Raw genomic sequence first — 16,059 nt, forward strand, 5'->3', positions numbered from 1 at the left:
AATGCAAAAGATGCTTACATTTGATCCCGCCATGAACTTACACTTACCTGATGCCTGTGACTTAGCACTTTTGTAAAAAAAAATGTTTAAAGTCGATGGTTGCAGCCTGTTTGGTATATATATATATATATATATATATATATATATATATATATATATATATGTGTGTGTGTATGTGGTCTGGAAGCCAAAAGTTTCAACACTTCCTCTACCTGTGCTGAGCACACTGTTATCCCAGAAATTCAGAACATTTGTAGAAACCACAGCAGCTCCCACCACTGTGGTCGCTGTTAGTATTTTGTACAAGGCCATTTCAATGTGTCATGTTCCCGTACTTGGTGTTTAATATTTGCTAATCATAAAAATGTAAACTGTTGGTGGTAGTTGATTCATTCCAATCTAAAAACCTGGCTGAAAACAGTTGACATTTGTAACACAACATATACAGTCAACATTAGAAATATCTACAAACACCTAACACCTTGCAGCTGAAGCAGCTGGATTATTGTTCCAAAAAACTTCTTTGTATTGTAATATTATTTTTATTTTTTTACCTAGAAACAATGACCATTGATGTATGCAAAACATGCCATCCAAATGCCACGTGTATTGAAAAAGATCAGAAATATACCTGTATGTGTAACTTTGGTTTTATTGGTAATGGCAGAACATATTGTTCAGGTAAGTTATTTTTTCTTATATTTAATACCACATTACACAATGTCCAAAAGGGTTTAATTCATAATAAAAATAAGTTATTGTAAATTGGAGGGGAGTATTACAAGCAATTTGTTTTCAGGAATGTGTGTGCCCAGAGGCTTTTTGCATAAAATTTTACACTTGAGCAATTCATACACAATATTGGATTTGTCAATGCCAGCTCTGTATTAAAAAGGAAAAAAAACAGAAAATTAGTTTAGTTCAAAGCTTAAAACTAAAATCTAGGCAGTTACACTTTTCAAGAAGACACTATCACCAACCTAAAAATTGCATTGAAAAGCACTGAAAGATCTATTATTTAAAATGTTTACTTGCAGAGTTTTCTCTTTCCATAATGATTTTAACTTGTAATGTTCCTCTGAACTGCTGGCATATTAATTTAATTAATTCTCTAGCATAGCCTCCTCCCTCCTGACATGTCATAATCTTTTCTTCTTCTAATTAACTTCTGCACTGGCCTATAAAGCAGCTCATTTATATGTATTTCAGCTGAATATTTTGCTTTTCCACTTACATTTATCTTTACCATACACTTTACCTGGTTTCTTATGTGTTATCATATGCTGTGCATAACTATGTTTATACCCTTTTCACACGTTTCACAATTTTCTCATAGTAGTAGTTGTGATCTCCCCATACACTGATACATTTACACATACAGAAGTACATTCAGACCTCTGAGCATTGGCATTGCTGGTAAAGCTTTCTGAAAATCTGGTTTGCCAAAAAGGTAAGGTGTGAAAAGTGTGTATCCTTCTTACCTTTTGGTAAAACACAGACCCCTGCTTGCCCCAAACTTTGACAAGGCCAATTATTGGGGGAGAGGGTCTCATCCTATCTAAGTTTAAGTGTTATGGGGCTCTGCAGGAGGGGAGCTTTTTTGTCTGGAAAAATTCCTGTCAAAACTGCCCTACTACTGGATTGACTGGATGAATGCAAACAATAATGCTCGTCATGTGTGGAACTTCAGTGAATGAATTTAGACATGTCAGCCTGGGACAGCTGTCCTCAGCTGCCCTCTTGTGTGATTGGCTGAACAAATGATGACGTGAACTTCATTATGGGCCTAAAATTGCCTATAAATGCCTGCAACATAAAAATAATGTAAATATTATACTGCACTGCTGTAAAGCTCCAGAAGGACACCTATAACACTGGTCAACAAACATTTTCTTTCCAAGCAGATTAAAGTCATTTCAGATTATGTTTGATGCACAGATTCCAAATATGGTATTTGTTTTGCTAGATTGGCTCTAGTTTTTGAAATAATGACCTCAATAATAACCTCATAGAAAACAAATGAAACATGAAAATTAAGCAAAATTAAACTAGATATGCCTACGTATACAAAATTAATTTTTTGAAATACCTAATGTCAATATATTCTATATTCAGTATATTTACAGAACTAATCACAAAAAAGTCATTGAAAAACTAATTTCCTTTTATGCTGATGATCAGGACAATCATGTTGAAGACTCTAGCAGTAGTCTGCCATCATGTGTCTATACCAGGGGTGGGCAAACTTTTTGATGTCATGATGGCATAACCCCACTCTTCTCCCATCGCAGATCTGAGCCCTTGATGGGAGAGTGGGCGGGAATTGTACAGGAGGCATGGTCCATTGCTCTGGCTGATGCGGTCCCCCAGCGGGGTACTCCTAACCTCGCTTGGGGGGGGCACTGGCCGTTGAAGTAGAGAGAGAGTTCAACAGACCGTCGTTTGCCCATGCCTGGTCTATCCCATCTGCCCTGATACCTTTCTTCCATCACTTTATATTCCATGATTTTATATTCACTGTCCTTGTTCAGAGATCTAACAATTTGCTTCATTAATCCCAACTTTATGTGTAGTGGAGGGAGAATGATTTTTTCTTTGTCAACCATTGGCTCGTTAATAATGTTCGCTGCACTATTTTTCATGTTTTCCTTTGAAGGCCATGTCACTTTTTTCCAGTGTTCCTGCTTTGCCCTACTGTCCCACAAGCAGATGAAACATGGGGACTTTGTGTATCTACTTTGCTGTCCAATTAGGAAGTTCACCATTTTTAAATCAACACATTTGGACCATTGCTGTTCATGATAGCAAAGCTTTTGTAAGACCATTTGGATATTTTCATATTCTTCTTTAAGTTGTGTTGAGTGACCAATTGGAGTTGATGCATAGCAGTTGCCATTGTTCAGTAAAACAGATTTCAAACTTCGAGTGGAACTGTCTGTGAAAAGCCGCCAGTCTTCTGCTCGGTATTCTGGTACTCCCATATGGGCTAGTAGTCCAGGGATGTTACAACAGTACACAGAGTCTCCATCTTCACTGAGATATGGTAGGAGTGTCACCTCTCTTGTCCTATAAACTGTTATTTTACCTTCTGGTCTCAAACAGTTTTCTTTTAGTCTGGATGCTACAAGTTCAGATGCTTGTTTTGACAGACTTAGGTCACATATTAAATCATTGAGCTCTTCTTGGGGGAACTGCTGGTTTGATGAAACACTTCCTTCATATTCACTTCCACTGCAATCTCCTGGATTACACTCAAAACCCTGTATATCTTCCATGTCGGATACAGGAATATCAGGGAGTCTATGGGAACATCAGCACAATGTGGCACAGGTTCTCTTGCTGATTCAAAATCAGGGTACTCCCACTTGTTTTTCTTGTAACGATTGAAACCTTTTACATTCACAGCACAAAAATAACAATCATTATGATGATTTTTGGGCTCTCGCCATACCATAGGTACACCAAACTTTAAACTTTTCAGTTTTCCATTTATCCACTGACATAGACACTCTACACAAGCTTTGCATACCATATGGGGAGCCCAGTACTTATCTTGGTCCCCCAGTTTAATATCAAAATATGCGAGATATGCTTGTTTCACAAATTTTTCACAAACATTCACAAATGTTTCTTTCCTGTTTTTCATTCACCACAAATGTAGCAAAATACATTAGGGTCATTAAAGCAACTTCTTATAGAAAATGTATGAATAAAAAGAAGGCAAATGAAAGTTTCATGAAAATAATGCTACATTTAATATATAAAATGTAAAACATTGGTGTAAATGAAGATCGATAATAATATGCTGTGTTAATATTTGTTGTTTGGTAAAATCGTCTATTCTGATTCCTGTATCACAAGAACTAGAGCAAATTCAATGAAACTGATGTCATTTCTGGATTCAAAAGACCTAAAATACACTAAATATATTGAAAAAATCCTTGGCAAGGGAAACATTTTTTTTTGTTGAGCTGTGTAATAGGAGAAATTAGTATGTACAAAACATGTATGTACATTTTTTGGTTGTTCTAGGTATGTATAGACACAGCCAGATGATTTGCATTTTCAGAAACAATGATAGCCCAAACTGACTGTCATGACGTTTATACTTTAATGATAAAAGTTGGCCCACACTGGAAACAGCAGTTGGCATTTTTGCCTTTTTTAAATACAAGAGTTTGTCAAATGCTGCAATTAGAACCAGTTAGTTCAGGATGTTTAGGTCTTTTGAATAAAGTTTGCAGGTCACTTCATCTGTTGTGTAATTAAAGGACAAATTAGGCCACACTTTTCTTAACAATATGCCATGGCTTCTTTCCATTTCCCCCGAATAATTACTTTTCCATAAAAAAACAAAAAAAAAATATTCTGAAATCACAAAACATGAACAGATTGAGCTGATCTTAACTTTCAAATACTTCATACAATAGCATGAAAACCTCATGCGTACCTCCTTTTTTCCTGGCATTGTTTAGGAATCCTCTTGTGAAAAAGCTTTGATCAAAAATGTCCTTTTCTTACTAAAGTGTTCTGCAACAGAAGTAGGTTGGAAAAATCCTCATGTACATGTGTACAAGAAAAATTTATAAGTTAAAAAAGTATGTCCGGCCAAAACTTTGGGAAACTTTGCCTGGAGCACATCCAGCATCATCTAACCTTTTCCTTCCCAGGCTTACTGGTATTGCTGATTTGTCTATTGCATTCAATGGATTCAATGCATAAAGACTCAGCATCATATGTGGGAATTGCCTAGGCAAATCTGCATGGAAATGCAACTTACCTAGGCTCACCCACTCATCCAGACTGATTTTCACTATCTATGAAGACACTTTGATATATGCATAACATCTCCCAGGAGGCAGGTGACTTTTTGCATCAGTGTGGTGGATTTTTGGGATGAGTAGCAAGGCAGGGTGCTGTGATGTTTTCAGGAAGGACAGGACACACCAGCGATAATTTGTCTGCATTTCATGGAGAACAAACTGCCCTCATTGTATAAAGAATGTGATTGGAATGTGTTTCTTGCTGTGGGTGCCTTCTCTTTCCATAAAAAATTTTTTTACATTCAGTAGTTTGAATTTCACTCAATAAATTGGAACTCCACTCAGGTTTTACTACTCCTCAGAGGGATTCTTTAAACCTTTTAAACAAGCCCACACAGTCCTCTCCCTGCACCGTGAGATCATTCTTTAAAAATAAATTGTTAATAATGAGACTGAAAGTAACACAAACATTTACTTTAATAAGTGTCATAATATATTTTTGCACGTTTTCTGAAAATTTTTCTAAGAATATTCCTTTTTTAGTAGCATAATATTGTGTTCTTCTGTTGAAACAGATAAAGATGAGTGCCAGATGGGAGCACAGAAAATCTGTGGTGAACACACAGAATGTCACAATACACATGGCAGCTACTACTGCATCTGTCTGAAAGGTTATCGACCGTCCAATAATCAAGACAACTTTATACCAAACGATGGTACTTTTTGTACAGGTGAGTAAATGTAAATGTTTATATATATTTGTGTGTGCAGTGCTGGGACAGTGGCCCTGATTTATTAAAGTTCTCCAAGGCTGGAGCGAATACACTTTCATTAGTGAAGCTGGGTGATCCAGCAAACCTGGAATGGATCTGGTCCAGGATTGAAAACATTTGCTAACAAATATCTTGACCTTTAGGAAATCCATTCCAAGTTTGCTGGTTTACCCGGCTTCACTGATGAAATTATATTTTCTCCAGCCTTGGAGAACTTTAAACAGAACCAATGAATGTGCTCTGCACAAACTGCATATTTAATATTCTAAGAATGGTTTTTTTTTTATGTTGACTGATTATTTACGTATTCTTGACTAACTATACATATAAGCCTTTGGTCAGCGGTATAGGCATAACAGTACATCTTATAAAGTACCATACTTAGTAGTATGTAAAAAGATTTTGGACTGCAGTGTTTAGTAATATATAATAGATGGCATAGGTGCAAAACTACTCTCTACTCTAGTATCCCTTAAATGGGTGGTCAGTATAGGGTCCCCTGTTTTGGTGGACAGTAGTAACAGTCCCTTTTTTATTGATTGTCAGTGATAATGGTTTTAATACATTGGTAGTCAATTGAGAAGTGCCTTCATTGATGGTTCTTATGTTTGAAGGATCCAATCTATATGTGCTTTATATGTCATATGTGCCATATATATCTAAATGTGCTTTAATACTGAATTTTCTTCATCAAACTTATACAGTGTGCATCAGAAGTTGCTTTACGTCAGTTCATTTCCTGCTTGGAGGACATCTAGGATCACCTAAGCCATTTCGTCCCAGCTTAATGCACTAACTAATGCACATTATTCTTTTACAAACTATGGTTTAGCAGAGTTCCCAAAAGTATAACAAATCGCTGGGCACTTTCCAGGACAGAAAATAATCAGTGTTTGGCATATAGCTAAAAGCAAGTTTACACCCACCACTAATTTTGATACTTAGGTTTTCCTAAAAAACAATGTTTTTATTGCCATTAAGACATATGTCACCTGGTTACTTACCTTTGGAGTTCTAATAGCATTTTCTATTACCTGGAGATCTTTCACTTTTGGGCCACAGAAATGTCAGATCATTATAAACAGTTAGATAAATGCGATTTTAAACTATACTATGAGAAAATAACTAAACAAATATGATAAAATACGATATGATATATATGATAAATATGATAGCATGGAGCTATTCTACCTTTCAAAGGAATTGTATTTTAAAGTCCTTGGATTTACACAGTTCTGAAATGTATGCCCCACAGCTTTCACTGAACTTTCTCTGCTGCAGTTTCACATCTGTGGCAGCATTTAACCTGGAATTATCTTCTTTTCCCTGCTGTTAAATGTGTCGGTTGAAGAGAAGTTGCTTTGAACTTTGATAAACTCAAGTATGATCTTAGGAAATAATAGACAGTCAAATGAACCATTATAATGCATTGAATAGGATGATAAGTGTTTGGAGAAAAGTATCACAGACACGTGTCAGTGTTCAGGTTGATGAAAACTTGTCCCCATCAGCTACATTCAACAAAATAAAGACAGATCTTGCTTTAGACTCACACCTGCTCTTTCTATGTACTTCTTTGTAGCTATTATACTTACTGTTTTTTACTATGCCATTAAAGCCGGATTAAAGATTTACAGACTAAATCATCAAAAAATATCAGAAAACATATTTTCAGGAGGCTTGCTGATGAATAAATCTACTTTTTTACTGCTCAATGCTTTGATTTATGTTGCTCTTCCTTATGAAATTGGGTTGGGTATTCATTTTCAGCAAAACTGAATAAATCAATCTATTGGGTGATTTACAACTTAAAGTGAAGCTGAATAGTTACTTTAAAATTGATTGCCTAATACCCTAATCTGTGTCTGCTACTAATCAAAAGTACCCAGTGTTTTCAGGTATGGGTAAACATGTCGCAGAACCCTTTCTGACAAAATGTTACATTTTCAACTTTCACTGTCCCCTTTTTGCCCAGTGAGAGGAATAGTACCCAGAAGTGTTGTCAGTTAGGGGATGTAATAGTGCCCAATACTTATGTCAGTTGGGCATGACATTGTTTTGTCAGTGGTAGGATTTGGGCCCCATTTTTAGAGTCAGTTGGAGAAGTTATACCCCAATGTTGGTTTTAATGGAAGAGTGTAGATTGTGGTTTGGTGGCCACTGTTCTAATAGCATACTTTAACAACTGTAGTTTTTGAGGAATTGCAGTGAATATAGTAGAATACATAGTTCCTCATATTATCTAATCTTCAAATTTCTACATTTATTACAACAGCAAAAGAAAATGGGTAAAAAAGATATTCTATGCAAGTATGTGCATACTAAATAAACACTTTGGGCCTGATTTATTAAAGCTCTCCAAGGCTGGAGAGGATACACTTTCATCGATAAATCTGGGTGATCCAGTAAACCTTGAATGGATCTGGTTCAGGATTGAAAACATTTGCTAGTAAATAATAGATGACTTTGAAGAAATCCATTCCAGGTTTGCTGTTTTTTTAAAGTCATTTGGTATTTGCTAACAAATGTTTTGAATCCTTGACCAGATCCATTTCAGGTTTGCTGAATCACCCAGCTTTACTGATGAAAGTGTATCCTCTCCAGCTTTGGAGAGCTTTAATAATTCAGGCCCTTAAAAACCATTTTCCCCTAAAGCAATACGTCACATGTATTATAACACATTTTTGCCTTTCATCTTGCAGATATTAATGAATGTAAAGTACCTAACATATGTGGACAGAATGCTAAATGTAAAAACATTCCTGGCAGTTATAAATGCTACTGTAATGATGGATATAGACTGCAGAACAGCAGTGGACCTTTTCAGGCAGAAGGCACCCCTTCCTTGTGCAAAGGTTTGAAAAGAATTTTATAATATAAAAGAATTTATTTGTGGAACAATAGAAAAAAAATGCAGCTCATATAGAATAAACATACAACGTGCTATACTTTACAGGTGTATAATAAACAGCACATGACATGGAAATCATTAATTGTTTGTTTTTTTCTAGAGAAGGAGGGTGGTATTTTGTAATACTAAATATTATACTGTTTGGTCATCCTGCTGTATGTATCTATTGTCAGCCTTTTGCCATCTAACAGTGTTTCACTCTATAGGCTGGGTCTACATGGACAGTTTTAAAAACACATGTAAACATTTCTAACACGTTTATATGCGTTTTATGCACTTATGCACGCGTTTTTTGTTTTGTGATTTGCTGCAATTTTACATAGGCGTTTAAAAAAGAATTAATTTTAACCCTTTCAGGGAATAGGTACAGGGGTACATAAAACCCCTTACTTATTCCGTGAAAGGGTTAAAAATATGTGTAAAAATAAGGACCTAACTTTAGTGTTAAAGTAATTTATTAAATGTGTATGTTTTGTGTAACTGTTAAACTTTTTTTTACAGGCTGTCCCACAATGAAAGGATGAATCCCACAGAGGGCAAATGAGGACAAGTCCCCCCAGTACCTCTAGTGCTCTGTGATTGGCTGAGAAAAGGGAAACCCTAATGACAGTTCAAGTGTCATCAGGATTTCCCTTTCCTCAGCCAATCACGGAGTATAGCTCTGCTGATAGCTTCGCTATCTTGATTGCTTCCACTGCCCGAGCAGTGCTGTGACGTGTTTTGCATCCCAGAACATCAGCTCTACTGATTGCTCCGCTAGAAGCACTAGAAGTGCCGGAGGTGAATGGGAAGACTTGTCCTCATTTGCCCTCTAGTGCCTGGGGATCCCACACTGTCAGAAGTCCCACGGCTGTGCTCATGTCATGAATGCAGCCGTAGGAATCATCCTTTTATGGTAGAATAACCTGTACAATAAAAGTTTAACAGTTACACATAACACACACATTTAATAAATTACTTTAACATTAAAGCCTCGTCTTATTTTTTACACATATTTTTTTACTCTTTTAGGGTATGAGTAAGGGGTTTTATGTACCCCTGTACTTATTCCCCAGGGTGGGGTGGCAGAGAACAGGGAGTCTCTTTCTTAAAGGGGGCTTCCAGATTCCAAAGTCCTGCTAAAAACGCTTATAAAAGCCCCCATTGTTTTCAATGGAAGCTTTCATAAAAAGCTTAAAAATACTTTAAAAGCCTCCATTGAATTCAGTGGGAGCATTTTCAAGGGTTTTACCGCGTTTACCTGCGTTTTAATTTCTTTGATTGGAATGTTCAATTTAGACTAATCAAAGAGGTGGCTCAACCTCCACTGTAAAACTCTAGTAAGGGGAACACATGTCTCTTCTTAATTTTTAAAAAGTTGCAAGGAACGTTATCTATAACGCTTAAAAACGTGCCTCAAGGAAACGTCCTGGTATAGATTAGCACATTGGAATGCAGAGGAATTTCAAACATGGGCTTTTAAAGCCTCCAGTTAAACGCTGGGGAAAATGTCCCTGCAGACTAAGCCATAATTGTTTTTAACTACTTAGAAATGACTAACACAAAGCAAAATGTGTCAGGTTCTGTATGTAGATTTGCAAAATAATACATTTTAAGTTAAAATTAAAGCTCTGGTCCACCCCAAAGCTTGCATGTGCAAATGTCAGTAAGTAAACTCAAGTCTGTTATTAATTTAAACATAATTTTATCTGTAATTGCTAATTATCATTTTCCATCTGTAGCTGTTGACTGTGGACCACCTCCAGTTGTCCCCCATGCTGAAATTCCCCTTTTAGGCAACACCACATTTGGCAGTTCTGTGACCTACAAATGTGTGCCTGGTTTCCGTGTAAAGGATGGGCAGAACACGTCGAAGTGCACAGCTAATGGGACATGGGAAGATGTCAGTTCAATCTGTGAAGGTAAGATCAAAACAGAATAGATTAATCAGAAAATTCAAAAACCTACTGAGACAAGGTAAAACTTGATGAGCAATTGATATTTTTTGTAAAGCAAAAATATAATATTGTCAATCTATTTATACATTTGGATCATTTTGCTGGGGTTGAACGGGAAAGTTAGTAGGGGGAACCTTTCTTGATTAAAATAGTTCTGATGTCCGAAAAACCCTACCTAATTTATAACTCCACCAAAGTCTATTTTAGTCAAAGTGTGCTAAAAAACAAAAAGCTAATAAACAAACTATTAAGAATAAAAGGGCATGGAAAGGCAAGCATTGCCTTGGGGCAATGTTTGACTGCAAAGGATGGTTTTAATTTTACCATATGGTAGAAAAGGGGATTGAATAGCAGCATTTTTATACTAATTCAATAAATGACTTTTTGTCTTAAAAGCATTGTGGTTTTTAAATAAATAAAAAATAATTTAGCTGGGCCCTCAGCCAGACATGAAGTATGGGTATACAGGAAAGTGTTGGGGATTGGTGAGCATATGCCATCCTTTTCTGTACATGTTGGGCACTATGCCTTCCCTCAACATTCTGGAGTTCCAATACTTAGGGAGAGGTTCTCATATTCAGTCCTCTGAAAAGGTTCTGAGCGTTTATTAGGGAATTTATAATTCCAGAAAGTAAGTCATTTGGCAGGTTAGCGTGATTGAAAATGGATTTATATCTCTGGAATATGAGATTGTTCCTGGATAACTTTTGGGCATTGAAGTTAAATTATTTTAAAAACTGGTAAATATGTGCCATTTAGCACATATATTGCGCCATTGTGATTTATGTTGATTAACATTGCTCGTTGACAGTCTGCGTTGTTCATTGTTAGTATACAGTCTGCATTCTTGGTAATGGAGTCAGAATGCCATAAGTTTAGTTTTGCCTACCAGGCTGTATATGAATAAATGAAAACTGTAAACTAATACATTTGTAATTAATTTTTAAGGTGTTGACTGTGGACAGCCACCAGTTTTGCAACATATGCACCTAGACACTGTAAATCTCACCACGTTTGGAAGTAAGGTTACATACAGATGTGATGATGGATTCATTGCTGAGAATGCTAAGGATGACACGTCTATCTGCTCAGATAACGGTTTATGGCATGGGGTATTATTGAAATGTAAAGGTAAGCAGCTGTTTCTAATCATCCAAAATACAATATTGAAGTGTGGGAATATGCAAAATAGGTAAATACATTTTTTTGTATAATGTTTTAGTCAAGTTTGCATGAAAATCTACAGATCTGTATGCCAGACACAACACAACAATGCTATTCTTGTTTTCTGCAACACATAAGTAATGACCTCTTTCAATGCAAATTATAATTATGACTAAGGCTAGGTACACACATGCAATTTTTCTAGTCCGATAATCGGCTCAGGGTCGATATCGGAAGAAAATCTGGCGTATGTACAGCTCTTGTCGTCCATAGTCCGAACAACCACCCTGGCGGATCCACTGACGATGGAGGACGAACGATCGTAATGAAACTGAAGGGGGAGAGAGCGCAGAAGGGTGCTGTGCTGTGGTTCTCTTCCTCCCCTCTCCATGGAGCAGAACAGTGTTGTATGTACTGCACTCGTTCATGTATCATGCAGTCTGAAGTCGTTGGAAAGGATTGTGAAAGATCCTTTCTAACAACAATGGTTGCACATGTGTACTAAGCCTTCTAACGAGTACTAATTATTTTAATTTCATGCAATCCAATTTTGTTTTCCAGCTGTAGACTGTGGAACCCCACAAGCTTTGCCAAATACTGTAATCCACTCATTTACCAGCACAATTTATGGAAGCAAAGTTACATTTAAGTGTTTAAAAGGATTTATTGCAGAAAGTGGATACAATACATCAGTATGCAGTTCATCCGGGCACTGGGAAGGTGCTAATTTGACATGTAAAGGTAAGGAACATGTTCTACCAAAATGATGAAATATAATTAAATACTATTCAGTTAAGGTTATCCACATCAAAATTTTTAGCTGTTACAAAACTATATGTTGGTATCACACATCTCCATAGACCAATGGTTGAGAACCTTTTTTAATATAGGTTGCCTAAACCCTTGAAGACTACAAAAATAACTTTTTGTTATCTTTAAATGCACTATTACCAAATAGGATGGTTTTAAAAAGATATAATAAGATGATGTTGGTCTTCTTTTATTTTAGACAAACTCAATGCCTTTGTTACTTCCCAGTTCCTTGACAAAAAAACAAAGAGAATGTTTAACATTTTAGACAGCAAAGTCTCTCCTTTAAATATATAAATTTCAATGAACGCAGGAAAAACATTACCTTGTGCAAACTGTTGGTATAACATTAAGAAAGGATCATGTTGGGATTGTGCAGCCAGAAACTTGCATACCAGTGATATTGGGCCTGCTTTATGGCTGGAGACGTTACACTTTCATCAGTGAAGCTCCAGAAAGCCTAAAATAGATCTGGTCCAGGATTGAAAATATTTTCCAACAAATAGTAATTGACTTTTAGGAAATCCATTTCAGGTTTGCTAGATCACTCAGTTTCACTGATGAAAGTGTATGCTCTCCAGCCTTGGATAGCTTTCCTAAATCAGGCTCGTTGTCACAGATATGTAATTCAAGTTAAAACTACCCAATGCCCCTGATTCATCAAACAAAATCGGATTATCGGTCGCGCATTCGTATTAGCGATCCGGAATCGCGCGCGATCGCGCTATTCAACAACCGGAAAAGCTCGCGCACGGAGCCGCGCTTATCCGACAGCTTTTTACTGGCGATCATGCATTAAAAGTCACTGTTCCAATCCGGCCGGCATTCAGGATGCGAGTGGACGCGCGCACTCGAGTCCCGGACCGCGGTAATCCGCGATCGCGGGTCGCGCGTATTATCGCGCTTCCCGCGATCGCGGATTTCAATGATGAATCAGGGGCAATGACTCAGCACTACTTTTTGAAAGTATTTGATAATCAAGCAGTACCGACAAATGGTATTCAGTAAATCTAACAATTTGCTGTGACTTTAGAATTAGTAAGCAGATGGAATACCTTGGTTTTCTCCTTTCCTTATGGGTATGGGTATGGTAACCCCAAAGCCCACCCTTTACTTAGTTTTGCAGCAACAGATTACTTTTCCATTATGACAGTGATGTGTTGCTACAGGGAGAAACATGACAGAGCCCTGTCTAAACATACATAACATAATTGAAGCAGTTTTCTACTATACTTTTACGTTCCAAGAACGCATAGAGCAATCCATATCAGATTAGCAAACACAAAAGCTGGTTGACATTAATCCTGGTTTTAGCACTGGCACATGTCTGTCATTTATAGTTTGTCTAGAACACAGTGGAAAGCACTCGGAGTATTACTGGGCTCCATAATGTGTAAAAATCTAAATAACTGTTCTGAAGAGGTGCCACACATATTTTATGGTCTTTTCAGGGCTGATGATGGACTACTGAAAAAAATCTGTCCCTGCGGAAGCATTAAAAAATTAATGCCATAATGTATGCTATTTGTGTTCTAATAAACATAAAATAAAAGTTTTAGTGTGCCTGAGCACAAGGCATTGAACAATGGAAATAGAATGCACTATATGTGTAACTTTATGTATAATTATTCATATATTGGTAACAGTTGCAGACTGTGGACCTCCACCTTCAATTCAAAATGCAATCCCTGATAAGCTTTGGAACACTACATATGGAAGTCAGTTTACTTTTAAATGTTTACCTGGTTATATTACGGCTAGTGGGAAGGAGATTGCTACATGTAATGAAGATGGTGAATGGGATGGAGCTAATCTTGTATGCAGAGGTAAGTTTCATTTCACCGTCCTTACACTGATTTGTCTGTTATTTGTATATTGCACAGGAAACAGCGACTTACCATTCAAAACCAAAAAACAGTTATTTTATAGTAGTAAATTCCATGTTTGTTTTGTACAAATTACAGCTGAATGACAACCACTAAATATATATTATAATGAATACAATCACAATTGCATCATAATAATATGTTATTTCCATGTTAAAACACATAGGATCTGTAATTTAAAGCTCAACTCCTGAAAAAAATGTTTTTACATCTGCAGTATTTCCCCATTCCTAATAAACGGATTAATGTCTTGTTTTTAGTAGGAAATAAGATCACCAAAGTAAAACTTAGCTAATCCTCCTCTTGCAGCTACTGGTGCTGTTCTTCATTGCCCAATGCTATTGTATAGCATGGCTGCATGGTGCTGGTCCTATCCGTTCCATCATCTTCTAGACAAAATACCAAACAAGCTTTCTTCACTGCAAGGATTTCAAACATTTTTTTGGTTAAGAGGTCTGGTTGAAATTTAAGTGGGGACCCATTTTTTTAAATAAAACTCTGAAACACCACGTACAGCTTTAAAGCATCCCATGCATGTTATTTTGAGTATTTGTGTAGTTTTCATGTTTCATATTCATATTAGTATACACTTTATATGGCACCAAAAAAATATTTCCACCTAGGCCATAAAACGTAATGCATTCTACTGGAATTTCAAAAGAAAGTAGAATTTTGCAATTCCACCAATCTGTAGCAGCCTGTCTGTCTGCAAGCAAAACAAAAAGAGTCGATATCTTAACTAACCTGCCCAATGTCTGTCTTATTCTCTGCAATTTTAGTAAAAATTAGATAAGATAAAATGAAAATCTTTGAAAAATAATTCTGGAAATAGTTACCTAATTTTTAAATCCCTTCCTCTTTACCTCCAAATCCTTTTCAATGTAAGCTCTTCTGGGCAGCGTCCTCTCTTCCTCTTGTGTCTCTATCTGTCTGTCATTTGCAACCCCTATTTAATGTACAGCGCTGCGTAATATGTTGGCTCTATAAAAATACTGTTTATTATTATTAATAAAAAATAATAATGTGTGTACTGTTTTCTTATTCTACAAATAATTATGCTTTTTAGAAATTACCTGCGGGCAGCCACCATTACTACCCAATACAAAAAGAATATGGAATGGATCCACAAGCCTCGGGAGTGAAGTGAAATATGCATGCCTGAAAGGCTTCTATAATCCCAGCACGTGGCATGTGTCAAGATGTACTTTCAGTGAATCATGGGAAAACCCAACTTTCCTCTGTACAGGTAATGCATGCCTGGTGTTTTTAATTTCATCTTGTTTATTCCTGCTATGACTGTAACCCTGGTGCACTGGTACGAGATCTCAAGGTCAATCTGCCCCTGCTTATGTTTTATTGCTGGCAGAAAATAAGGCAGTAATTCATCACCTAAAACTGTGTGTAAAAGATACATTCATGTGAACTTAAGCAGCACTTTAATAAAGAAAATAAATTACTTTTTGCTGATGTATTCCATCATGTTTTTCTCAGCACTCTAATAAAATATAAAAGTCATTTAGATGGGTTTAAAAATACTTTATGCCTTAATACTATACTTATATACTATATGCCAGCTAGTAATGCCATTTGACTGTAACAACTTGGTCACTTACTGAGGTTTATCTAACTGAAAGTGAAAAATTCTGTTATAGGGAGCATTTAAAAATTTTGATACCTAAGAAGTAACCTGAAATATTGAGTATTTATTAAGATCCAACCATTGTGACCGAAATTTAGCAATGTAGTTTCTGATATGTGAGGCAGTCGAGGCAACATTGTGCATACAACCTGAAGCTGTATATCTGCAGCATGACA

At 36.5% G+C, this 16,059-nt stretch overlaps 1 protein-coding gene and 1 long non-coding RNA gene across 3 annotated transcripts in view; one reads left to right on the top strand and one right to left on the bottom strand.

Moving 5' to 3' along the window:
* Positions 1 to 16,059, top strand: part of SUSD1 (sushi domain containing 1) — a 66,797-nt gene that overhangs the window by 12,895 nt on the left and 37,843 nt on the right. For both annotated transcript variants that reach the window (XR_011919792.1, XM_072404516.1), the window contains exons 2-9: positions 559 to 681; positions 5,339 to 5,494; positions 8,239 to 8,391; positions 10,169 to 10,348; positions 11,333 to 11,515; positions 12,110 to 12,289; positions 14,005 to 14,184; positions 15,311 to 15,490. Coding sequence is in view for 1 of the 2 variants with exons in the window: in XM_072404516.1 (XP_072260617.1) it covers positions 559 to 681; positions 5,339 to 5,494; positions 8,239 to 8,391; positions 10,169 to 10,348; positions 11,333 to 11,515; positions 12,110 to 12,289; positions 14,005 to 14,184; positions 15,311 to 15,490 (1,335 nt within the window). In the remaining variant the exon portion in view is untranslated. The remainder of the gene's footprint in view (positions 1 to 558; positions 682 to 5,338; positions 5,495 to 8,238; positions 8,392 to 10,168; positions 10,349 to 11,332; positions 11,516 to 12,109; positions 12,290 to 14,004; positions 14,185 to 15,310; positions 15,491 to 16,059) is intronic.
* LOC140326155 (uncharacterized) overlaps positions 10,213 to 16,059 on the bottom strand; it is an 87,798-nt gene continuing 81,951 nt past the window's right edge. The window contains exon 3 of the long non-coding RNA XR_011919793.1: positions 10,213 to 10,340. This is a non-coding gene — a long non-coding RNA (uncharacterized lncRNA). The remainder of the gene's footprint in view (positions 10,341 to 16,059) is intronic.

The sequence above is a fragment of the Pyxicephalus adspersus genome, chromosome 3, assembly GCF_032062135.1.
Source record: "Pyxicephalus adspersus chromosome 3, UCB_Pads_2.0, whole genome shotgun sequence".
NCBI lineage: Eukaryota > Metazoa > Chordata > Amphibia > Anura > Pyxicephalidae > Pyxicephalus > Pyxicephalus adspersus.